Raw genomic sequence first — 26,620 nt, forward strand, 5'->3', positions numbered from 1 at the left:
ACAGCAGAGCCAAGTCAGAATAAAAACTCCCTCTAGCATACTGTTAACAGTGCCAAAAATAGATCAAGGTTTCTTCCTCTTGCTTGTCTTGGTCAGATGCTTTTGTGGAAAAATAACTGGCTTATATTTCATGTGGTTTTTGGCATAGACCTTGACACAGAATGAAACAATTGATGCACACTGGATTGCTGCAGGCTCTATGTGATTTTACATAATTAAAGTGAATGCTTTAGGTAACTCAAATTAAAAATACTTGAAATAACTAGATATAGAATGTATCTTACTTATTTGACAATAACATTGTGCAGAAAATTACCTTATAGAAGTAACATAAATAATTTATTACCTTTCTTACACTTCCTTTTTCTTACAATACCCAGTATTTTCAAGTTTCTCCCACATTTTACCTGTACTTTACACTTAGAGCTCTGGATCTGTGGATCTGTGTTACTGTGAACGAAACATTCATAATAAAATCAGTTCAAATATGAACAGCAACAGGTTGAATTTTGCAGGGTCTTCCTGGTAGTACTGTCAGTAGAAAAGAGCTGAGCAATGTAGGCTGTTGGTTATTTCAGGAGTTGGTTGGTGTTTGATCCCTCTAGGGACGACGTCCTCTACACATTGCTTTCCCATGTATGTGTCAGAGAAAAGCCTATTTAGTCTCAGCAAGGCACATGCTAGAAAATGAAGCCTCGACTCAATTAGCAAACCAATTAGGAGTATTCTGTAAACATAGAATAGCACTCTTAGGGAGTGATTTGATTGTATTGAAATTGACGATTATGATGAAGATGACAAGGCTGAGTGCCTATGGTAAGACAGGGGGAAGATCAGCAGGGCAGATGTCATGGTGGGAGTCTGTTAGAGACCACCCAACCAGGATGAAGTGGCTGCCACAAGTCTCGTGGTTGCCCTTTTATGTGTGTATGATTCCAGCTTGCCAAATGTCTGCTAGAAATAGAACACAGCAGAGACAAAGCAGACCGGAGGTTCTTGGACTGTGTGGAAGGGAACTTCATGAACAGCTGGTGAAAGAGCCTGCCAGAGGAGATGCCCTGCTAGACCTGTTGTGGTTTTTTTTGTTTGTTTTGGTTTTGTTTTGGTTTTTTGTTTTGTTTGTTTGTTTGTTTGGTTTTTGTGTATGTGCTTGTTTTGGCAGGGGTAGAGTTAACTTTCTTCATAATGGCTGCTTTGGGGCTGTGTTTGAACACAGAGTTGATAATACAGAGATGTTTTTGTTACTGCTGGGTAGGGCTTGCACAGAGCCAAGGCCTTTTCTGCTTTTGGTACAGCCACACTGGGGAGGAGACTGAGGGTGCTCAGGAGGTGACTCAGCCAGGATGGGTGGCTCAAAGTGACCAAAGGGATATTCCAGACCATGTGACATCATGCTTAGAATGTAAGTGGGTCTGCTTGGATTGTGCATGGCTTTTGCTTTCCCTATTAAACTGTCTTTATCTCAGTCCACAAGTTTCCTGGCATTTATCCTTCCGATTCTCTCCCTGATCCCACTGGCGCGGGAGTGAGCAAGTGGCTGCTTGGGGCTTGGCAGCTGGCTGGGCTTAAACCATGAGACGAGCAAAGAAAGACTAGTGGATGATGCGATGGTTGGTGGCTGTCTTGGGCAGAGAGATCATGAAATATTAGTTTTCAGTACTGGGTGGATAAGGAGGGGCACCAGCAGAACTTCCACCTTGGACTTCCATCTAGCAGACTTTGGCCTGTTTAGGACATTGATTGACAGAGTCTCTTTGGAGTCAGTCCTGAAGGACAATGGAATCCAGGAAGGCTGGATGTGCTTTAAAAAGGAATTATTAAATATTCAGGATCAGGCTGTCCCCTTGTCTAGAAAAACAAGTCATCAGGAAAAAAGACTGGTTAAAGAGAACTTGGGGGAAAAAAAGAGAATCTATCATCTCTGGAAGGAGGGTCAAATAACCTGGAAGGACTGTAAGGATGTTGCAAGATCATATAGGGAGAAGATTAGAGGGGCAAAGTCCTACTAGAACCTGATTTGGCCACAGCAGTAAAAGACAGCAAAAAAGGCTTGTATAAATTCAGTGATAGCAAAAGAAGGGTCAAGGAGTGTCTTCATCAATTGAGGAATGCAGAGGGCAGTGCAGTGAGTGACAGGGTATGAGGAAAAGGCAGAGGTATTTAATGCCTTCTTTGCCCTGGTCTTAATTTCATTCCCACTTGTCCTTGGGATACCCAGTTTGAGAAATTACCAAACCTGGAAACTGGTGATGGGCAGATGAGTGAAGCCCCCATAATGCAGGAGGAAATGGCTGGTGACCTGCTGTGCCAATTAGACACTCACAAGTCTATGGGAGCTGGTGAGATCCACCCAGAGTAATGAGGGAACTGGTAAAACATCTTGCCAAACCACTCTCAATCATCTACCAACAGTCCTGGTTACTGTAAAAGTTCCAGAAGAATGGAAATCAGCAAATGTAGTGTCCGTCTGCAAGGACAGCTGGAAGGATGATCTGCAGGGCTGTAGTTACCTCAGTTCTGAGCAAGGCTGTGGAAGAGAGGCACGAAGCCCATTATATGGCACATGCAGGGCAACTAGGGGATCAAACCCAGCAAACATGTATTTACAAAAGGCAGGTCCTGCTTGACCAACCCGATCTCCTTCTATGACAAAGCAACCTGCTTAGTAGATGAGGGGAAGGCTGTGGGTGTTTTCTGTCTGAACTTGAGTAAATGCATTTGACTCCATTGCCCACAGGATCCTCCTAGAAAAACTGCTTGTGGCTTGGACTCTTTGGTGGGTAAAAATACTACCAAGATGGTCGGGCCCAGAGAGTGGTGGTGAATGGAACTAAATCAAGTTGGTGGCCAGTCACTAATGGTGTTCCCCAGGGCTCTTTTTGTTGTGTTTAACATCTTTATCAATTGTCTGGGTGTTGCAATTGAGTGTCCCCTCAATCAGTTTGCAGATGACACCAAGCTAGGTGGGAGTGCTGACCTGCTGGAGGGCAGGAAGGCTCTGCAGAGGGATCTGGACAGGCTGGATCATGGCTGAGCCCAGTGGTGTGAGGTTCAACAAGGCCCAGTGCTGGGTCCTGCCCTTGGGTCACAGCAAGCCCAGGCAGTGCCACAGGCTGGGGCAGAGTGGCTGCAAAGCTGCCCCAGGAAAAGGCCCTGGGGGTGCTGGTGGCAGCAGCTGAGCATGAGCCAGCAGTGCCCAGGTGGCCAAGAAGGCCAATGGCATCCTGGCCTGTGCCAGCAATGGTGTGGCAGCAGGAGCAGGGCCGGAATTGACCCCCTGTGCTGGGCACTGGTGAGGCCACACCTCAAATCCTGTGTCCAGTTTTGGGCCCCTCACTTTAAACAAGACACTGAATTCCTGGAACATGTCCAGAGAATGGCAACATAGCTTGTGCAAGCTTTAGGACATGTCACAGAGGAACACCTGTGAGAGCTGGGTTTATTTAGTCTTGAGGAGGCTCAGGGTAGACCTCATTGTTCTTGACAAATGCCTGAAGGGAGGCTGTAGTGAGGTAAGGGTTGATCTCCTGCTGTGCTTGCAGAGAGAAGACAAGAGGAAATTACCTTAAGCTGAGACAGGGGAGATTCAGGTATTAGAATTTTTTTTTCACTGTTAGGGTGGTCAGAGATTGGAACAGTTTGCCCACAGGGGTGGTAGAGTGACTATCCCTGGAGGTGTTCAAGAGGCATCTGGGTCTGGGGATGTGGTTTGGTGGTTTATGGGTGACAAGGGTAGTGCTGAGCAGACAGCTGGACTGGGTGACCGTGAAGGTCTGTTCCAACCTTGCCAATTTCCCGACTCTTTAGCTGCAGCGGGTCACTGGTGTAGTTGTAGTCCTGTACTATGCAATGCAGGCACCGATACTGTACTATACGAAGTTTTTGGTCTTCATTTGAAATTAAAGAATAGGCAATGACTGGACCATAATTTATGGCTGAACATCCTGAGAAAAGCAAGCTTTAGGGTGCAACTCTTCTACCTTTACCACAGTTCTGTCTGAAATACCTGTTTTAGTCTTGGTATCCAATAGTTATTTGATATGTTCTAGCATCTACTACTTGGTGGGTCCTCCACATTAAAATAAAATTCAGCACTTCTTTATATGAAATATAATATGAAATATATATGGTGCCTGCAACACATACTTGAAACCCACAGAATATATGAACAGGTAAGATTAGTCTTTCAACTATGTTTTGTGAAATTGTCAAAACATCTAACACATCACCATATTGCAGAATATTTACAGCAAAAATTGCAGAAGTAGGTTCTGCTGGTACCAAACTGACACCACTAATTCCTGGAGGCCAGAGTCTGCATGCCTCTCACTGTTAGCTGTTAACTACATAAATCTGTAATGGGAAATGACTGTGAACATTGAAATGAATGAGTACATTAAGAGTCTCTATTTACTGGGAGTATGAAGCAACTCAGTTGAACCAACACTTCCAGGTGATCCTGCCTTGGCAGGGTGGGTGGGATTAGATGATCTTCAGAAGTTCCTTCCAACCCTAGCAGTTCTGTGATTCTATGATTCAAAATACTTGGGTTTTTTGCCATCTGAGACACACTTGTTACTTAGTTCTGTTGTTAAATAAGAAAAAAAAGTGGTCTTATTTCAAAAGTGTAAGCGCAATAATTTTTTTCTCAAAATCAACCATACAACAGTCCAAAACAGCTATACAAGAACTGAAGCCATTCAGGTATGTTTGTAACAAGAAAACAAATTTATTGATTTTAAAAGACAAGACACAATTTTGTTTTGAAAAACACAAGAAAGCTAGCCTGAGTTCAAGTCTGAAATATTCAGAAAAATCCTACTGTCTTTAGTATGTTCCAGTCATTTTTTTTATACAACACACTAAAAGTTAATATATATTTTTATAATTATAAAAGGTCCCCAGTTATTGTACAGTACACAATACAAATTGCCAACAAACTATTATTTAGCTCCTGCCAGTTTTGAGAGGACATTATATACTAAAAGATTTAGCATTTGTCACAAAAATCACATCAGGAAATACGTATTTACAAAATCAAATACATTATACAAAAAAAACCATCACGTTATTCTGTAAAGATGTCTTCTTTAAATAATTAAAAAGTATATTCAACTGTAGCCCAAAAACTGGAAAAGAACATTACATTATCTCACACATACAATCTACAAAAAGTTGCTTACCTCATTTACATAATATATTCAGTCAACTGGAAAATAAGAATTTGAATATGTCCTAGTGTTATGATGTTTCTGTGCTGTGGGACTGGATAATGTAATCTGCCACTTACTAAGTGAAATTTAAATGATGGCACTTAAAAAAAATACAGTATAAAATAAATGCAACAAGGGAAGTTTCCTAGAAGGTAAGAAAGCCCTGAGTGATGATAAAATTACTGATTGGTAGCTCTAGAATTAACCTAATTAAAGTTTACCACCTCAGGCACAATTTTCCAAGTTTTTGAAAGGCACTCAAAGTTTCTTTAACAGCCTCATTGGTTATTAACTGTAAATCCAAATTTTCAGTGGGTATGAGTGGAAACGGGCAACTTGCTTTGGTACAAAAGTGGTATTTCCCCAACATATTTTAAGCTGCTTAACTGGGTTACTTTAAAATGGGTATTTAATGTTTAAATACAAGGCAGTCACTTTAATATTGTATGGAAGGAAACTTTATTTGGGGAACCCATTAAATATTCTTTGTGTAAAAAGCTTTTGCTGGCATCAGTGAGTCAAAAAGAATTGAACTGAGTTCCTGTTAAAACCCAATCCATTCAAGGTTGCTCCTCTGAAGTCTAAATTCTTCCTAAAAAGACATTTATTATTTCAGAGTAAAATTAATCTAGAACTGAAAATTCCTGTAAGATGTTTGCACCCTAACCAAGAAAGTGCTTAAGAACATACAAAGAACATCTTCCTGAAATAGTGTTAAGTGAGGCTCATTTGATGCCCATAGGCTTTTTCTGGGCCTTGTTTTCTACAGTGAATTTCAGCCTTAATGAGCAATCTCCAAGAATAATTCTTATCAAATATTTAACTACTCAGGGCTTCCAATCCCAAAATTCAATTTTTTTTTTTTCAACAGGAAAAGGAGAAGAAAATCAGAATAAAACAAGAGTTAAAATGATAGTTTTCAAACTAAGGCATATTTTACTCCAAACAAACACTAGGCAGTCACTTTGTAAGTGGCTTTTACTATTTCTTAGTTAAACTGGTAAATTAAACTCAGGTCTACTGGCACATAAAATCACTAGCAGCAATGATCAAGGCATGCAAACTCAGAAGCATTTACAGTAAATTATGAATAAAAAAAGTTGTTAAATTAAAACCCTTTGAGTATTGCATTTATGTTAATTAATTATGCATTAATTTGCATTAACTGACTAAAAGTGTTTACAACTTACTTGCACTATACTACTGACGTAATTCCCTTAAATAACTTTAAATGATACCCTTTTTCTTTGCCCTCAGCTAGACTTAAATAAGTACAGCTGCTTTAGTGTTTGCTGACTGATATTGCAAGGAACCAGTAGAAAATGTACTGTATTCTCACTTAGTAAGGTGGCATCAGTATCTCTAAGTTAAAAGCATCTTTACTTGCTGCTACACTTGTTCCCTTGTTCCTGTAAGCAGTAATTTGAAGAACAAAGGGGCTTTTAAAATTATTTGCTCGTGCAATTTCTAGTTGCTTTTAAAATTCTGACATTCAAGAAGGGCCATCCAAACTGTACCCTTGTATGTGAAATTTAATAAAATACCTTCATCTTCTAGCTAGTCATTATTGCAGTGACTGAGTTTTAAAAGGAATATTAACATAATTGTGCACTTTTTGTTCCTGTTTCTCACAAACACCGCCAAAAATTTCAATGCAAACACCTCAAATATTCTGCAAAATTTATTATTACTAAACCTTCTTTTAATCCTAAAGATTTTTCTTTTACAGTACTGGAGTATTCCAATACTAATCTATCTCAGGAAATTTTCAAAATAGCTGAATATATTTTCTAAACCTTTATCTTCTAAAGGAATCTTAAAGTAGACAACTTCCTATCTGTAGAATCATGTTTGATTTTCTTTGTATATATATATGCAGTTATGAAAACCAGGGAGCTGAAGTACTGTTCTACATTACACAGTACATATAAATGGCAATGAATATTTTGCCTACATCTACTGAGGCCCCTATTAATAAAAAACATCCCCATATTGTATGCAAGTATTTACTTTAGACATACGTAAAAAAAGATTTACAACACTATAAGCTATTTCAAAGTATATGCTCAGTGAACTAGTTAAATTATCTAAAAATCTTTGTTCCCATCATGTTACTTACAATGCTCAAAGGGTTAATGCAAGGCATCATATCAAATTAATTTCCTAGTACTAGAACTAAGCACTGTGTGTTTATGCTTCTATTCCAGTTTTTATTGTCAGAGTTAAATCACCAAACAAATTAGCAGAGATACTAGAATTCCATGTATCAATTTGCTTTAACCCATATACAAAGAGCATGTCCTGTTAGTGTGACAAGGGCCCAATTTTCAGAAATTCATCTTGCTCTCTCAGATTTGCACTTTGAACTCTGAAATTATTGTTGTATACTTATATTACTAATAAATCTGGGGTTTTTGTCAGCACATTTATGGCTCTCAGTGGTTGCTTTTGTTTTGTAAAAGCATTCTGAATTAAATTGGATTGCAGTGCATCTCTAACATGGATTTTTTTTCTAAGCAGTGCACATGTCAGTTGGCGAGAATGATAAAGATATCAGATAATTTCTCCTAGGGAAACCAAGATAAAACAAAAAGTGTTTCAGATATTTAAAAATACCTTGCTTTAAATTAAATTTATATATAGACCTATGCATTCCTGAATGACAGAACTTAATTTTCCTATTTTTTTGAATTAAAGGCAAGTACTGCCTTTAAAATCATCATTTTATAGGCAAATAATTTAACATCTATTTTCCAAATTTTTATGGAACTTTTAAAAAATGAAGGTGCTTTGAGCATACTACAGTACAAGCAAAAAAAAAAAAAAACGGAAAAAAAAAAGTTTCAAAACTGATTTACCACAAGATGAAAATGTAACAAAACGCTTTAACATATATAAAACTTTTGAAAATTGGGCCCTGTGCTTTGAAAAGGTAGTTCAACAAGACCTCTTCCCCCACACTGTTCACTGTGCTATTTTGTGCTAATGAGGGAAATGCCTCTAAAATAATGATTCTGGACTCCATTTCAAGATTAGATAAAACACAATAAATCATATCAACTCTCATAATGTCTACCCTGTGGACACACGCTACAGCTCTCCATAGCATTGACCAGAGACGTCAGAGCTGGTGTGGCAATGCAGCCGCACGCTACACATTACAGAATACACACTGAGGTATTCGCATCTCTCTACTTCAACAAGTACTAAAACCCAGCTATTAAACAGCAAGGGTGTGCAAAATGTTTTATCTAAGCATTTGATTGAAATTTCAGTAAGAACAAAACAAAAGACCCCCAAATCTGTAAGTTTACAACAGAGTAAGATAGTTGCTCTAAAAAACCTTGGTAAAATCTTTAGAATTTAAGAGTAAGAATACAGACTCCAGTCAGTTTTTTGAACCTGTGAAAGTTCCAATTTGTTTTGATAATTCATTGTTTTTAGAAGCTATGAAATACACTCCATTTTTTGTATTCAGATTTTTGTTCAGTTTTGTTTTTCACTTGATGACATTTAACAACTGAGTGGAGTGGAAAGCTAAGCAATGAAAGATACTCAAGTCCCACTATATTTAGCAATCTAGATTTACCTTTTACAATTGTACTCTTTTCTCAGCAACAACAAATTCAACATTAAACCAAGAAAGCATAAGATAACACAAACAAACACAAAAATTAAACAACTACTACAGTATTAAAAAAAAGCTGAAAATGAAAAAAAAGTTGAATTATTTCACTTTATTTTACTTGTAAACATCTTATAATGCACAATGAAGGGGAGTAAATATTTATCACAGCTTAGTTTTAGCATTTTTGGTGAAGGATACAGATGTGCTGATTTCTAAGGAAAAATCAGGACACACTGAGTGATATATGTGACAACAAAATCTATAATGAGATTCAGTGCATTTATGAGTTTAGAAATAATGAATATAAATGTCACTTTTATTTTTACTGAGGCAAAAGCCATCTACTGACATTGGTAGGAATTATGCCTACACAGAATGAGCTGGATGGGTTCACAATTCTGCAAAGGAATTAAGTATTTTTTTGTGCACCAGTAATGTTAGGGCATTTTAGTTTATGTGCAGCTGTATTTGGAGCATATGTAAACTCTAGCAACAAACTTGTTTGCTATAAATAAACTTCCATTTTACATGCTCTTCTCCCATTTGGTATATATGACTTTAAAGTCATTTCCAGACACACTAGATAAACCAGAATAAAAGAATCCTATTTTTTTTACACAGTCTTTCCTATAAAGTTGATATTTTTGTGTTCTCATTCAGTTTTTGGATTTTTTTTCTTATTTAATTCTTCTACTTTAGTGTAGTAAATTCATGTGTCTGCATAATGAAATGTTTTTGAAGAAAAACTTGAGTTCTTTAATGTCAATTAATATGGTCTTTATAAACTCATATTATTTAAACATTAAAATGTAATATCTGGCTGATACACCACAAAATATAGAAATTGAAAACATGCACTGCATTATGTACCTGCTCATTTATTTCTTTTTAGTTTTTAAAATTAAAAGTAGGCAAGGGTTTAGAAAATATATAATCATGCTTGGGACTATGGTCAATCTATTTTGACATTTGAAGTTGGTATTAAAGCTAGTTTTGCTTTTCAAATTCCCAAGCAAATTTTATTTCTATTAAAGTGAAATCCAGCTAGAAACGAGAAAAAATAGGTCTATTGTCATTCTAAGAGGGATATTAAAATTATTTAATAATAAAAAAATCCTTTTATTCTTTTGAAGGCTGTGTAACCTGCCCTTACTTCTTAGGGAATTTGAAAATGACAGGCACACCTTGTTGAATTAATTTAAGAGTTAAGAATAACAAAAAGTACTAAGTCTTAGCTTCAGTTCTGTTTAAGGCACCATGTAATAGCCGAGGTACAATGATCCCTGATGTACATTCTTAAATGGCAATGGTCCATCTAGCCACCTATTCAAATTCTACACAATTGGGAATAGGTACAAGTGAGGTGTGCCAGTTACACTGCCTTGTCTAATTTTTGTAAAAATTTAAATCCACTTTAACAACAAGGAAATGTTTTTGAAAGGAAAATGATGCAGGTTGCTACATTCCTTGCATTCTATAAATCATCTTTTCTAAGAGCAGCAGATTGAACCACTAGTAGGAAAAGACCTGGAATAGAAGAAAGTCATCCAAATGGAATGTTTTCCTGTATGTCCAGTTCAGCATAAGTAGCACATACACATAAAATTAACAATAATCAAGTCACTTTTTTTTTAGCTTCAGTTTCTAACAACTACAGTGCCACTGAACAATCAAAAGCATCAGTTCAGTGGCCTTACATATAGAATCAGTAGTCTTCAAAACAGAGGAACTGGTATGCAAATAATATCTGAAACTGTTGATTTTAAATGAAGCTTGCATTGTTTACATCATGTTCAGATAATTAGGTACATTTATGCCATACAGATTACCACATTCTGATACAATTCTGTCTTTAAACAGCTTCTTCCTCACAGGAAGAAATGAGGAGATCTTCTCAACCCTCCAGCATTATTACAAAAAATCCCCCTGAATACTCACAATTTTATCAAAATAGTGTCTTCTCGTAGTACGATGAAAAGCACCTTTTATAACAAATTTGATACATCTGCTGTCAAATAAGTATGCCTCCAGTGTAAATCAAAGAAAACAGTTCTTTTGATATTTCACAGAAGTGCATCTAATTAAAAACCTATCTATATGAAATCAGCATAATAACTAATAATTAACATTAAAATATTTTTAAAACTATGAAAAAAATTAAATTATTATAAGAGGACAAAACATTAACATTAAACTTTGCAAAAATCTTCCTTGCATTTGATACAAAGAAACCTCTTCATATTGAGTGGCCAAAGTAAAATGATTTCGTTTACAAAAATTTGTTTCTAAACAGACCTGGCAAAATACGTACACCCATTCCATTTAACAACTCCAACAAAATAATGATCAGAACAGTTACATTTGACAACAGTCAACCCTCAGACTTATTATCTTTATTTTTTTCTTTTTCATATTAAACCTAAACAGCTAATGCAATGGGGCGTATGTCGGAGGCCAGGGGAAGTTTCACATTAGACTGCAGTATATGTATTTCCAGTAGCACTGCATTGTCTGATAGTCTGAGTAGTTGCAACAATGTGCTCATTATGAATTGGGTTCAGGAGGTTCTGCTGTACTCCACTCTCAAGCACTGGCTGCATGCAGCCCACCTGGAATGCCTGGTTTAGCTCAGTTTTCTCCCTCTTAGCTTGTGGCTCTCCACCTTCATCCAGCTCTTCATCTATTTCACTTTCAACTTCGCTGCCCTCATCTGCACAAACAAACCAGCATGTAACTACCACAAAAAGAGAAGTTTCTAATACAAGGCTCCTTATTTTGTAAGTAATAGTTGAAATACAGGGGGAGCAATCTGATAAAGCATAAACTGAAAATTAAAATTTTAATGGAAAAGAAGTCAACTGTTACCTCAAATAGATAAACAGATTCAGGTTTCATCACTTGAGCTACACACTTTTAATGTGAAAAAAACCCCTGGAATCTCAAAAGGTCTAACAAATAATGTTATTATTATTCCAACTTCATGTTGGAAAATGTCTCATTTCCTAAACACGATGAACAAGAGCTGTTACTTTTTGGTACAGATAGGGAAACTGAAGGGAGGAGAGTTGTGGTCACTTGACTCCAAATTTTGACAAACATTCTTATATTCACTAGTTGAGTTCTGAGGTCAAATCACCCCAAATCACTCAAGTAGTCAGTATAAGAATGCATGTCAAAATAGAGCAGGAAGAGAATTTAAGGAACTAATTTTTCTCTGACTACTTGCATACAATTCTGCTTCTTGACTTAGCAAAACATTCACTACAGTTAAATATCCATAAGCTTATTCTTGTCTTTCTTTCCCCAGCTGTTACCCTCCTGCATCCTATTAGATATAACAAAATTTGCATAAAAATTTGAGTATTTCTTTGTGACAATAATAAACATCTTCAAAATATTCTTACTGTAAAACAAACCTACGATATTCCAGTCATTATTACATGCGGCACATTACAGACACAGCTGTTGTATTATATTAATGTATCCACACAGCATATACATGCACCTTATAGGATGATACAGCTCTAAATTCTGTTTGACTTGTGTTTTTAAAACATAAGGATTTATTTTGCTCAGAGACACATTAGCTCAAAACAGAATTATACCCTGGAGATACTGAAATGCTTACCTTTATCCATATTTCCAGGGGACACAGCATTTAAATCACCAAACTGCAAAATAAACAATTAAAAAATGGACACAGTCTTAAGTAAATGTGGACATAGAATATCTATGATGTAGGAAATCTGTGCTCCACTGGTTTGATGCATTCATTCAAATGCATGATCTTAGCTGCAGCCACAGTCATAGCAGAACAATTTCTCATTCCATTTCAGTCTTGTGCTTATTAAGACAATTATCACTAAGTAAACCCTCAAAAATTAAAATGGAGAAATACAACCTTTTTAAAGATTCTCAGGGCCTTTGTTGTTTGAAGTGAGCTATTTCTGTGTCTTATAAGGCCATAAATTATAGTGGATATTCATTCTGAACTGCCAATATTATAACAAAAAACTCTCTTTAAAATTTCCCAGGCACCATTTTAATTGTGCTTGAGCAAAATGCTGAACTGCCAATATTATAATATTATAATATAATATCCATTCTGAACTGCCAATATTATAACAAAAAACTCTCTTTAAAATTTCCCAGGCATCATTTTAATTGTGCTTGAGCAAAATGAAGTATGCACAGTGTTGTTAATCTACCTGGAAGGCAGATGAAAGGCACTGCTGAGAAAAGGTTTATAACCTGTTAACTGATTTACATCAAAATCCCGAGCTTTTAAAAGAAGCTGCATGTGAGTTAGAAACCTTCTTCCCTTTCCTTCCTCCATTTCTCTTGTGTGAAATTTGGAAGAGTAAAATGCCACCAGTGGATACCAAATGAAAAGCACATTGTTTACACAGATACATTTCTAGTCATAAATGATGATACCAGTCTTTTCCAGAAGAATTTTGCCAATACCTGTGTCCAAGGTAGGATAGGAGAGGAAGGGAGAAGTATGAGAATGCTTTTCTCAGTTGCAACCAGTTTATACTGTTTTACAGTGCTTGTTGGACTGTAATCTTCCTCATTTTATTTCAGCCATTGAATACACAGAACCATAAGAAGACATGCATTTCATGTATTACTTCTATTCTGCCCCTCACCTCCAAAAATTTTGCAATACTTACTCCCTCATAGTATTTCCATATTCAGTCTCATAAACTTGTTAGAGTGAAAATACTATGAGGGAGTAAGTCTGCTGAGACAACAAGAATGTAGTAACTGCATACCTGTGTAGTACTTTCTGCAAATATAAGGCAAGAAATGTAAGAGAATCTATACTGATGGTAAGCAGAAAAATTATTTAATTTTTCTGAAACATGTCATGACACATGATACAAAATAATTTGACAAAGCAATCTGAGACACCTTCCAACTTCTCTTGAAAGTATATTATCTCTTTATAATATTTAATAAGCCTATCAATATATCTTGTGGGAAGAATGACAACTCAACTAGCAAAATTACCTGCAATTTATAGGTAACACAGAACATGATAGAGTGACTTGCAAGTGTAAAAATGTAACAAATCCTTCCTATTAACGATTTAGCATATTTTCAAATATATCCATTTTCCAGCACTTTGAAGTATTATTATTTTGGGACAGTTCATGCTTTCCTGACTGTCTCACTCAAAATAAAAGGTCAGATGAACTACTGAAAAGAAGAGGGGTAAGAGAAACTTTGCCTTGCAAATGCCATAGCTGAGTATAAAAAAATAGTTGTCCTTTGAGATTCTAGATCTTCTTTTATAAGCCAACAGTCTTTGCAACAACTGTATGAAAATCAAATGTGTTGCAAACCTCTATGTATGTCTGCACTGGTATGTGAACAGGTCTGTACAAGCCAAAATTCTGCATGTAAACCAGACTTCTTATGTCAAAGAGGGTATACATTTTGTGTGGGAATAATGTGTGCAAATGCATGTAAACAGATCCACAGAAGTAACGTTTTCCTATTACTATGCCCTTTTTTATTTTCACATAAAATATTCAGGTCTCAAAAAGTGGACAATAGTTGCCGGTTGATCAATGTTTTTCAAACTATGCATATGAATCTGTGTGCAGATTCATAAAAGAGTAAGTTCATCTAGAAATAACTGATTTTAGGAATTCAACGTTATTTTAATACTTTTACAATGAACCAGTTACACAAGTCTGAAACCACTGTATAGATTTGTAACTCAGTCTATTGTAATACTGCAGAACATCCGACCATTCTACATACACACCTAAAAATGTGCAAAAACACTTTCTCCAATTCATCACTAAATCTATCAATCTAGTCTCTTACATATTATCTTACCTCTCCCATAACTGCAATAGGTGTCTCTCCTGTTGCCTGAGCAACACGATGTTCTACTAAGTAAAACATGTATTCATCGTAAAGCAAGCGGATCAGATGAAATGAGCCAAAGCTAGCAGCACTGCGCAAGGTTAAATCCCGAATCACCATTGAGCTATTTGAAAATAAAAAATATATATATGTTTATGTATTGTATGTCACAGCCATTTTAACATTTACCCATGTAGACAGACATTTCACCTCAAAACCAATATTCTCAAAAGTAACATTATCCTCAAATGTCTGATTTAATGGGATGACCAGGAAAGGGCAATCATTTGCTTGTCTCCTTTCTCAGAACGTACTGGTGAACACCACATAGGAAATAACCAGACTGGATTGGTTTTGGTATTGACCTATGCATAACTACCACTAATTGAACAAGTGTAAAACTTAACTTGAAAGAAACTTTGTTGAAAACAAAAACAACTACAATGGCAAGGAAACAATTTGTTTTCAAAGAAACTGTTGCTTAAATAATGTCTGTTGTGTCAGTCTTTCTATGGCAATTCTTTTAATTGCCAGAATTTAAAAAGTTTTTAAACTTAAAATTAAAAAATATATAGACTTATTGTGTGTTCATATTATGTCTTCATATCTTCAGCTAGCAGTCGCTACAGTCAGGTTCAAAGAACAAGGTTTACTCTGATAACTGTTTCAATAAGCAGCTAACATGAAATGCTTGTCTTAATGTTCTTTTCATATATTAAAAACAGCTTTTGCCCTTCTTATCTAATAAACATTGATGCCACAATGTTTTAGTAAGTAATACTGAAAACAGTGACTTAGTAACTGCATAGTTTTTTAACTGAAACAATTCATAGTATGTTTCTAACTCTGGACAAAATTACACCTGCATTCATTTTCAGATGGCCTTTAAAATAATAAACTAGAGCCATTTAGGTCCCTGTTCATTTACTGATAGCCCTGAGTTCAAGGTTAATAACAGAAGTCCTCTAAAAAAAACCCCATGGTTTTCATGATGTACCAAGCTACTGGTTGACAGAAGATTTATCAACTTCATTACAATGCACAATTCAGTAATTAATAGAATAGTTAGAATGTTTTAAAATCTATTAAATGCTACCTGTAGAAAGACCATTTTAACAGAAATTGCCGTGCTGCTTTAGGAAAGCTGGGTCTTCCTTCATATGGTTTCAATGCTTGCATCATTACATTATCAAGCCAGGCAGCCCACTGCTCCAGAGTGCTCTGCTGTTGAAGAGTCATCTTGAAATCTGTTTCGAGTCTCTGAACCATGTTGTCATCACACTGGCACACCCAGGAAGCCTGCTCCTGTTACAGCACATGGCAGCTCTTGAATTGACAATACATAAGCCAAAGCACACAATGTACTTGTATCTCAAAGGTTAAGCTGCTCAATGGATGAAAGAGACTGGACCCACTTACTAGACAGACTAAGAAGTGTCTTTTATTTTACATCTATTGTAATTTTGTTGAAAGCAAATAGGTGGGAAATGTATAGCATGAAAGAACAGACATCAAATAAAGAAATTAGAACAAACAATGTAAACAAAAAAGTTTCCTGTTTCCCACATTCATTTGTGAAAAAAGGCTTCCAATTTTGTAATTTTTCTGTTGGAATACTTGTATCTTCTATTTTTTTCTGGGACTTCAGGCAGAAGAAGCAAGAAGAGTCAAATTTAGGGAACTAAAGTAATAAAAAGTAGAGAGAAATCAAGTGCAACATTCCTTTTGTTCTGAAGAAGTTAAGCTAAAAGACAAATCCTGTTACATGGTGTTATAAAAAAAACTTTGTACGCAAACAAGGATTGTTTGCTGACGCTACACAGTAATAGATTACACATCGCTTAAAGACAACATGAGCTGCATACAAGTGGAGAAACACACTACACAGCAATCAGCAATTTAGTCAGTGTTAACAAGTTTAAATAAAGTTAACTGTAAAATTCAGAAAATGAGAAAAAAATTAAGCTCACTAACTGCAAGCCATTTCCATTTAAACTTTAGTTGTCATGTGCCAAGTTAACATCTCATTCGCAGACTCTGTATCCATGTCAACATATTACTGTACTTAATATAATGTATCTTTGGTCAAGAACTCTTGACTAGATTTCTGTTAAGTGTGTTAACAAGTACATTAAAACACTCTTACAACTAAGAGAAACAGAGAACTACCAGGAGCCCAAAACCTTTCACTCTGCTGGCCGGAAGGACAAAAGTATTTTTCCTCAGACAAGCAAAAACATCTGGAGAAATTAAGCTTAGTAAAAACATGAATTTATACTATATAGGTTCCAACCACAATAATCTAATCCATTATTCAGGAGATCTTGTAAATTTAGGCAGAGGCACGTAGAAAAAAAATACTAAGGGGGTTTTAATACTAATGTATGGAGACAGTCTCTACTGAAAATACTATGCATTTAAATAACTTTAGACACATTCAGAAGATATGCTACTGAGTTCTAATCCTAAAATATAATTTTTGCTATTAGTGAGACATGATTCATGGTACCCATTCTAAGAAGGTATTTTCTCTACATTTGCATAGAAGTTGGAAGAATATGTGCATTTCAAGAGAGCAAATTGAAACAGGTAATGGTTCTGAGCTCTTACTTTTCTAAAGCATAAGCTGTCACATTTGGACTGAGTCACAATGTATATGAATGAGCAAAATATTAGCACTTCTCTTTCTTGATCGAATGATGCCTGACAATAATGTTCAAAATCATAGAAGAAATCAAACTTAAAAAACCCCTGCTATTCAAAACTAAATTTTACCTGAACATTGGCAAAATCAACACGGTTGAGATCATTGAGCATCTGGTTGATTTGAGAAGTATTTTGAAGCACAGCACGAGCTGCTTGAGCCAGGTGATTAAGAGATGTGTATCTTCGCAGAGTCTGGGCAAAGGCACTTACAGCGGCAACCTATGAAGAAATTTATTATTTTTAAATATTGTGCCCCAAAGATTAATTCTACAGATTGAGTCTTGACTTTCATTTTAATAGTGTATATTAATGAGTCCTCATATTTTAATTATACCATGTAGCAGATCAAATAATATTACTTCCTCTGCAATTACTTCATGCTTGATGCTAAACGTGAAATTTAGCATTGATGTTAAAATGCTTCTCCTTTTAGATGCTATTGCCCACTTGGTTTGCTATTGCAAGAATAGTACTTTAAGTTCCATCTACCTTGGTTTGTATCATCCTCTGTGGAATATTGTTCATGGCATTTGAAAGCCAACCTTCAAGGCTTTTTGCAAAATTGCGAATGGCTTGGGTCAAGGCACCTGCGCATTGGAGAATAAAAACAGAATGAAAAGAAAGCAGTGCACCTGTCTTGAAATGTTTTGCTTCCCCAGGACACTTGTACCCAACTTTCAGGTGTGCTGCATTTACTTATTAGACAAATCTAGTCTATGTTCAAAATGCCTCACTGAGATAAATTTTACACAATAATGTATTAATAATATAATGTAATAATTCTTTTTACTTTTGGTTTAATAAACATTCTGACTTTTTCACCAGACAATCTTCCAAAGAAACTTGTGACTTAGCAGTATTGTTGGGGGCACTCCTATACAAGAACAACACTAATTGCAGCAGTTGTGGTGGAATTTTCCATCACAAATTTTCAGCTTTCCATTTCACCTGGACACGTCTTTCAAAAAGCAAAAGTCTGGGGAAAAATCCACTTAGAGGAATATTGCAGTTTCCTCAAATAAGTCCAAATTAATCTTTAACTATGTCATAGTGCTGCTTAATTCAGTTTTAAAGAATAAATTCCATTCACATGCAGTCCCGTTAAGGATATCATCAATAAGCAAGATATAGGAATGTTTTTCACTGACAGAAAGTGAAATTATTGAAATGACTGTGAAATCTGTGTGCATTTTTTTCCTTTTCTATAGCATCCACAGAAATGCTGAATGGCTGACAGATTTAGAGAGACACTGAAGCCCCTATAGCACTCTGCATTACCAAAACCAGAAATTTTTATTTTTCAAAAGAGGAGGACAGGAAGTACTATCCCAAGGAACAGTATCTGGAAAAAATAAAATCGTACCTTCTGAGTAAATGAAACCTAGCTTTCCCATGCCTAAACCTTGCATGTTGACATAACAGCACTACACTCAAATTGTTGCAAAAAGTAGGCAAAACAAGAAAAAACTAAAGGTTTCTGAAGACTACTAGAGAATGATATCAATGAGAATGAAGAGGAAAAAAACCTAAGGAAGTAATATATTTTTTTAATAATACCTTTTTAAAATAAAGTGTTCTACCAGAAATGTAAATTTACTAAAAGAGAAACTACATTTTTTGTGATATCTTTTTCACATGTCTTCAAACTTGCAGTCAGAAGCAGTAAAATCCATATTGGTAATTCTTATAATTCACCACACCTCTGAATGCTTAGCTGATCACAATTTGATCTTAAAAAATATCTGTGTTAGCTGAGCCCTCTTGTGCTATCACATTTTTTCCTACTTTAAGGTTTACACGTGAAGAACAAGCTTTTTTCCTCAACCCTGTAAATCCCCTAGTTCACCTCTGTTGCTTTGTAAATGATTTCTGTGCACTTACTATTTGACTATGTATTCATTCACATTTTCCAACCTACCAGACAAGATGGAAGTAATAATGCAAATACTGTATGAATAGTACTTAGATATTTAAGAAAAACATTACCACTTTTTCACTTCGAGTGTTCTCATGACTCTTTTTTACCCAAGTGTATTTATATATATGTTAGAAAATTATTTGCATCACTGTAATGCTGATCTCCTTTGAAAATAAATATGGAAAAGCAGCTCAGGCCTTAAGAGAGGCCTTTAACTAGAAAGAAAAAGGAACAAATAAAAGGAATTCTAAGTTCTGAAGAAATAAAATAGCTAAAGTAGCTAATCAGTCATCAGTATTGTATAGAGCCATCATGAATTTCTAATGACCTTTGGAGATATAGTAAATACAGAATTTTTATCCCTAAGTACACATGTAGCCATTACCAAAACCATAAGCACCTATATTCTTGAACTTGTAAGTACATCTGAACCCTTTCAAAGAATCTTTGTATGATAAGCATGGTGCAAAGGGCCTAAACCATTAAGTTCCTAGTCACACACTAAAGGATGTGGCAATGGCAGTTACAGAAAGTCTGATTTGCATAAGCACCTAAAAAGCTTGACTTCTGAACCAAAATTCCCCTGACTTGTACAAAACTGAGCCTTACAGTCTTTCCAGTACTTCAATATTTTTTCTGTCTGGAATTGTGTAATATGGCATGGAAATGCATTTTGCATAAATTCTCCACCTATCATGGAAATTAACTCACAATCAAATTTGGTTTGGTCCATTCTGCCATATGAGAAGATGCAAGATGTCCACTCTAAAACATAACAGGACACTAGATAATTATGGTCCTTATTCCTTACTCCATTGGACAGCATTTCACTTTCTTAGGAAACTGAATTTGTTGTTTTATACCCAGCAATTCTTCACTCATTCTGTGGGTGCGAAATATTTCAGCTGATAAATTTAATACAGAGGTTAAAAAATAAAACAATTTTTTTCCTCAACAGTCTTTTTTTTTCTAGTCCAGTAATATGTATCAACAATAGGACTTGTCTAAAAGAAAAAAACACTAAAGATCTAAACAAAAAAGGGGCTTTCTTCAAGCCCTTTTCAAATAATATTTTTCCTTATTTTGAGCAGCAGCTGCTGCTATCTTCCCATTTATTAAAAAAAATCATAAACATGCCTTTAATGAAGCATTGATGGTCCCAGCACCTCTATAGAGTCCAGACTTTCCTACAAACTGCTATTTTCCCACAGAGAATGATTCACCCAGCTGCATTTTTGTTATATTCAACCTTAACCCATTATTTTAGTCTCTTGTAATGACTGGAAATGCTTTTATTCAAAAGCAGGAGTTTAAAAAATCATAAGATTTGAACCATTTAACAGTGAAGAAGAAACTTGGATGGCCCACCATTTAAAGGAAAGGTGCTAAAAAAAGCCATTTAGTTAGCTGGTCCTAAAGGATAAAGTAAGATAATGTGTTAGCTGCTTTCTAAAGGTAGCTCAGTGAGTGCAATTTTGAGCAGAAAATCACTGGACTGTTCACAAAAAGTCTCTTGGGATGAATTTGTCCTGAGATCAGATGAGGTGCTTGAATCCAACAGTTTGATGACCATCCCCAAAACAGGAATGTCAAACACAGTAGGTATCAATTATTCAAATATGACTGGTAATTTTAGAAAGAAAGAAATTGCATGAAAAGGACACGATGCATCTAGTTCTTGATTAATTGATTTTGCCCATTTTCTTGAAATCCTGTATTGGCAATGCCCAATGAATCTTACAAAGCAAAGCGAGAAGACAGCATGTTGTCATTTAAACATCTCTCTAGAGCCAGCCAGGCTTTACTGGAAAAGCAACTGAAAAGGAGAGGATCAAATTTAATGAAAAACTGTCTGCACCACCATTTTATTCAGAAATTAACTTGCTTTTGCAAGTGAGAGTTTTCATTCAACCTATTAAATGTTATAATTTAATTTGTGGGAGATTTTATTATTAACTAATTGCTGGTGATACACTATATTACTGTAAAATCCTACCTAATGGTATTGTCATTAGAGAAGTAAAACTTAAATATAAACCAATGCAAAATAATTTAGACCAGTAAAAGTTGTCAATAGTTACATGTATTTGCAAAAACATTTTTCCTTTATTCTGCTATACAGATGCACAAATTATGCCAATTGCTACCAAGAACTTACTCATTCCTTAAACAAAAGGTAAAATGTGCATTGTAAATGGCAAACATTCGTATTTCATCCATTTTCCAGTTTCAATGTTTTTGTATTATCCATAAGTTGCTAAAACTTGATTTTATTCCACTTGCAAGTAAGAAGTCAATAAACCTTTTTTGCAAGGTACTACCACCAAATATTCTTACTGAGCACTTATTACTCACTATAACAGAGGAGATGTTCACAGCGTGACAATATAGCTTTGCCACCTGCCAAACTACTTACAGCCCTAATTAAAAAAAAAGGCAATCCAATTTTTTTAAAGTAAATACTGTGGTTTTTTTCATTGGAAGAAGATAATATATATGAATGATGAGGGTTTTAGTGGGTTGCTAACATGATTTCAGTGTAACATTTTGGACAGTATATGTGAGACAATAAATACTTCATGAAGTTCAACTTTCGTCACATAAATTTGTTTTCTACCAAAAGTAGCCATAAAAATACACTGCTAGAGCAAAGACAGATTCTAGTAGAATTAAATTTGAAAAGAAAGCTCTACTCCTGGTAATGGTGATATGACTGGACAATCACTCACTACTTCCTGCAGAATGTATGACAGGAAAACAGTAGATTAGAATAATAAAGTGAGTAGGAATTTTTCATTGCCTTAACAATTATTAGAATTGATTTCAGCAGTTAGGGATAAAGGACCACATCTCCAAACATGGAATCACAAAGACCACAGTTCTCTTCCAGACTAATCAAAGACTAATATGTGTCATAGGCATTTGCCAGCACAACTCCTAGTACAACGAAAGTAGGGATAAATTATACAGTATTTTGTATAATTTTTTGTATAACTTTCCAACTTTTTTCTTAAGCTGTCCTATGAGGCACAAGTACACTTCCATCGTATACATGCTTACAGAAAAATCTTTACAAAATGTTTCAGATGTTGAACTTACTAGGAATAGGTCTAAGGACGTCAGGAATGAGAATCTCCACCAAAGCCTGGTACATCACATGGTCACAGTTACACATCCATTTCAGAATAGACTCATTCTTGCACAGAGTAATCAGCTTTGCTTTAGGAAGTCGACTTTCTATTTCGCTCAGATTGCTGGTGTTAAAAAAATTGTGGCAAATTAATAAACGATAATGCATTTAGGGGCATGGTTTAGCAGCTAACACGGCAGTGGCTAGGTTAACAGCTGAATTTGACTTTTCTGACCTAAAGTTTCTATGATTCCATGATTTACAGCAGGTAAAAACCTGGGTGTTAAAATGTACTTTTTTATACAGGCGTCGCAGATAACTCAGTTGCACCCAGTATAACTTATTTACACATTGTCTCACATGGAAATGGATTTTAAAAATGTCTCTATAATTCTCCTAAATAGTGCAGACATATGAATGATGTTTCTGGTTTAGAAGTGGTGAATTGAATATTGGGAAGAGACAACTTCACTCTAGCTGTCCATGCAAAATGAACATGGATGACATCACTGTTTCAAGATGTACCTTTGGCATACACCCAGGCTATACAAAACTGCCAGACAACATAAATTTGATTTGGAAAATAATAAGAGAAGAAAAGATTAATATGTTATAACTAATTTGATTTTTATAATTTCACATTTACATTATTATGAGACACATTAAACACAGAGTAACATTTACTGACCTTGGTTCATTAACAGGAGTGCCATCAGGTGGAGCAGAAGGAGAATAGCGCCAGAAAGTTTGCCACAATTTTTCTATCAGGCTGAATTGAAGATTAACAACCACATCCAGTATTGCCTGAAAAAACGAAAGATGAGATCATATTGTCTTTTGCCCAGAATCCCTCCACTCCCAACTCCAACTAGATCTACAGCTCATTTCCTTCATGACAAAGTGGAATCAAGGCAAACTGTATATTTCTCAAGTTATAAATGGTACTTGTTTTATTATCTTTGATACCCATAAATTATCCAACACTATAAACTGTTGTGCACAGAGACTTGCATAAGGCTTGCATGGAAGCCTCTGGGAACTAGTATGGCCTATGTTTACTACGTAAACATATCACAGGAGTTAAGGCACAGAAAATATTTACTGCTACTGCAAACAGAAAAGTAAACCTGACATGTTACTCCTTTTCATAATGCCTTCTAAGTTGCAAGCACCTTCAAAAATAATTTTAAAAGACATATTGTTAAGTATCAAATGTGGTTTAAATGTCTTAATGATTTTTTGATACAAGACAAATATTACTGCTTTTAAAAATAAAATAAAATTATAATCTAACCTGATTCACACTTGCTGTTGACTAAACCAAATATCTCCATACACAATCTAAAGTCTAACATTCTGAGAAACATACATGTAACAACATTTTATTCTCAGTATTTATTACATATTACTCTTTCCCCTGCAAAGCGGATCATTCAGAAAACCCTTTTTGCTCTTGTTTTCACTGAGATAAATAAAATATTGTGGGAAGGTCACATGCCACTTTCATGGCTACAATATATTGGACACTATTCTCCTGTACTGGCCTTCAGTAAAAGTCATAAGCTTTTGAAAATAAATGGTTTATAGGAAATACCTCACAGTGCTCTCGATAAAGACTCTGTAGTGATTTGATGTCCTCAAAGGTAGTACCATCTGGCAGAGAAGATATTTCAACTTCTCCAAACTCTGGCAGTACTCGAGATGCATCTGTTGTCATGACAACATAATGAAAGAAGTGCCAATTACAGTATAGTTAAAAAAAAAATCTAAGGATTATACAAATAAATAAATTCCAAAAGGTCATAATATTCAAAGGGGAAATTATTTAATACCTGTTGTATGCCAAAATGCTAAATACATTAATAATTTTTAGTAAAAAATGAATACAAAATTATACTAGTATAGATCACAATGCTATCGTGTACATAGTATACATATATAGAACCTAACACATGCTTTTTCAGACTATTACAAAGAAAATATGTAGATTCAGTGCAGGAGAGACTAATCCTTGAATAATTTTTTTGTTGCTCAGCTGAAGAGCTTCCATGCAGCCAGGTGTGATGGGGCTTAATAAACTTAATATACATTTTTACTTTACATTTACTAGACTTTTAAGTAGAGCCAATGTGTGCTTTTACTATGTGCCACAAATATTTCTGGGAGACAAGCTGGTAAGATAAAAATACTGGACTGAAAGATACCTGGAAAAGAAGATTCAAAACATTTTAATGCTACCCTTATGCTCCAAATGGTTTTAGTTACAGCAAAATCAAGCCAAAGGATTTGGTGGCTGAAAATCCCAACCAAATAAGCCTACACTAATAGCACACTCAGCACAGCCAAAGATTCTTTTTACATAAACAGTTAACTAAATTAAGATTTGTTTCTGTGACTGGAATACATGCTTAACTGGTCAACAAATCCACAATCTGGATATTTTTAAACGTGACCTTTGAGTTTTCAGTTGAAACTATTTGTCTTTTTCCACTCACAACACTAGAACACCCTTTCAAAACAGCTAGGAGTGGCTAACCTGCATAGTAGCGCAATGCCATCCCCCTATGCCAACTTTCACGAAATAAAATGCACTGTAATGCACATGAAGGAAACAACTTTCATAGCAGGAATTTCAATATGCACATTTAATATAATTATGCAAAGCAACTTCATATTTATGTAATATGAAGTATACCTCACACTGTTTTTTCTAATTTTCCCTTTATACTTACATTATGCATATTAAATATTACATAAAACTTAAATTACATAAAGCATAATTTAAGTGCCTTTTGGTTCTGTTGACAGTAAGGATTTTACAGAGGGCATGATAACTTCAGGTGCAACTATTTTACTTGTCTGGCTTGATATTCACTGTGAAAACAAAGTTCACCTTACTTATTTATATAGCAGTATAAAGCCTGCTTTTGTACCTAGGAACTGTTGATGATGTTGACTTTGGGCAATTACAGTTTGTTCAACAGATGTGCCTGTCTGTTGACCACTTCCTGTGAAGCCATCTGCAACTCCATCCACTTTCTGCATAGGCTTATACCTGCAAAATATCAAGTACAAATTATCCCTTCTTTTACTTCGTTTACTTCTTCATAAATAGAACACTGAGTTTGATTTTTCCATCTCAAAATAAAATTTTCAGGAAAAGTGTCAAAAGAATTTGGAGGTTCTTACTTACTTTGTAAAAAACAGAAGGAAAAAAGCACTAAGGGAAGCCAGAATGTTAACAATGGCTTACAGAACTCACAAAGGTGATATTCCAGCAGTACTCCCAATTTCTGCTAGAATTTAGCTTTGTAACAGCATATTGTAACACAGGCAAATTTATACCAAAAAAAATCAAATCCTTCCCTTTCCACACAGATTGACAAAATTTTGTAAAACAAAGGTAATGTTTCATGGCTTTTAAGAAGCAACAATACTGTCTCATGATAATTAAGACTTAAAACAAGCATTTTTTGATACTGAAGTTATGCAAATCCAAAAGCTTCATGGTTCCCAAATTAAGAAAAGGAATGAAGAAAAATGAAGCATACATTCAGTCTACAGCTTTTGCTGAAGAGAAGTATTTATTCAACTAAATGTGTCTGATAGAGATGGCAGAATTGGTATAACTATCAAGAAAAAAAAGTGTATTGACTGCAATTTACCACTAATTTAAAAGACAAAAGAACCACTAGAAATAATAATAAGCTGACGAAAGAGAAATATTCCCATAATCAAGAAAATGAAAATATTCAGTTTTTTAGTTCTCTCTTAATAAATCCTGCTAGAATTTTTGAATACACGTGGATAACAATGATAAGAACACACACTGTTATATATGAAACACTGAAGTTAAATACTAAGCCCTCTATAGCACAGTACTTTTCATGTAACAGCTACATATTGTGCATAATGGTACCTTGCAGTTCCCACCCATCATCAATACCTTTACAGATTCTCACAGCAGAGCTTAGGACTGGTGTGAATTGAGCCTGAATTGGGTGCATGTTGGTGCAGGTACATGTGTACAAGTACAAAACATGGGGCACAGAAGTGTGCATTAACTGCACACAGTGCCATATATGTGTTTTTGTTCAGATAAAATCAAGGAACATACTGACTTAAAGTTAAGAAAATGATGC

General features: G+C 35.3%; 1 protein-coding gene across 4 annotated transcripts in view; it reads right to left on the reverse strand.

The window, feature by feature from the left end:
• Nucleotides 1–6,042: 6,042 nt before the first annotated feature.
• The window catches only part of RFX3 (regulatory factor X3), a 104,874-nt gene continuing 84,296 nt past the window's right edge, over nt 6,043–26,620 (reverse strand). For 3 of the 4 annotated variants that reach the window (XM_014267957.3, XM_005488271.4, XM_074532848.1), the window contains 10 exons: nt 25,412–25,533; nt 24,073–24,185; nt 23,167–23,282; nt 22,448–22,602; nt 17,920–18,017; nt 17,500–17,649; nt 15,821–16,029; nt 14,695–14,848; nt 12,470–12,512; nt 6,043–11,551 (listed from right to left, as the gene is read on the reverse strand). In XM_014267957.3, coding sequence (XP_014123432.1) covers nt 11,313–11,551; nt 12,470–12,512; nt 14,695–14,848; nt 15,821–16,029; nt 17,500–17,649; nt 17,920–18,017; nt 22,448–22,602; nt 23,167–23,282; nt 24,073–24,185; nt 25,412–25,533 — 1,399 coding nt within the window. In that variant the 3' untranslated portion in view covers nt 6,043–11,312. Of the gene's footprint in view, nt 11,552–12,469; nt 12,513–14,685; nt 14,849–15,820; nt 16,030–17,499; nt 17,650–17,919; nt 18,018–22,447; nt 22,603–23,166; nt 23,283–24,072; nt 24,186–25,411; nt 25,534–26,620 lie in introns of those variants that run through there. The other variant, XM_074532849.1, reaches the window with a different exon arrangement.

Source organism: Zonotrichia albicollis, chromosome Z (genome assembly GCF_047830755.1).
Source record: "Zonotrichia albicollis isolate bZonAlb1 chromosome Z, bZonAlb1.hap1, whole genome shotgun sequence".
NCBI lineage: Eukaryota > Metazoa > Chordata > Aves > Passeriformes > Passerellidae > Zonotrichia > Zonotrichia albicollis.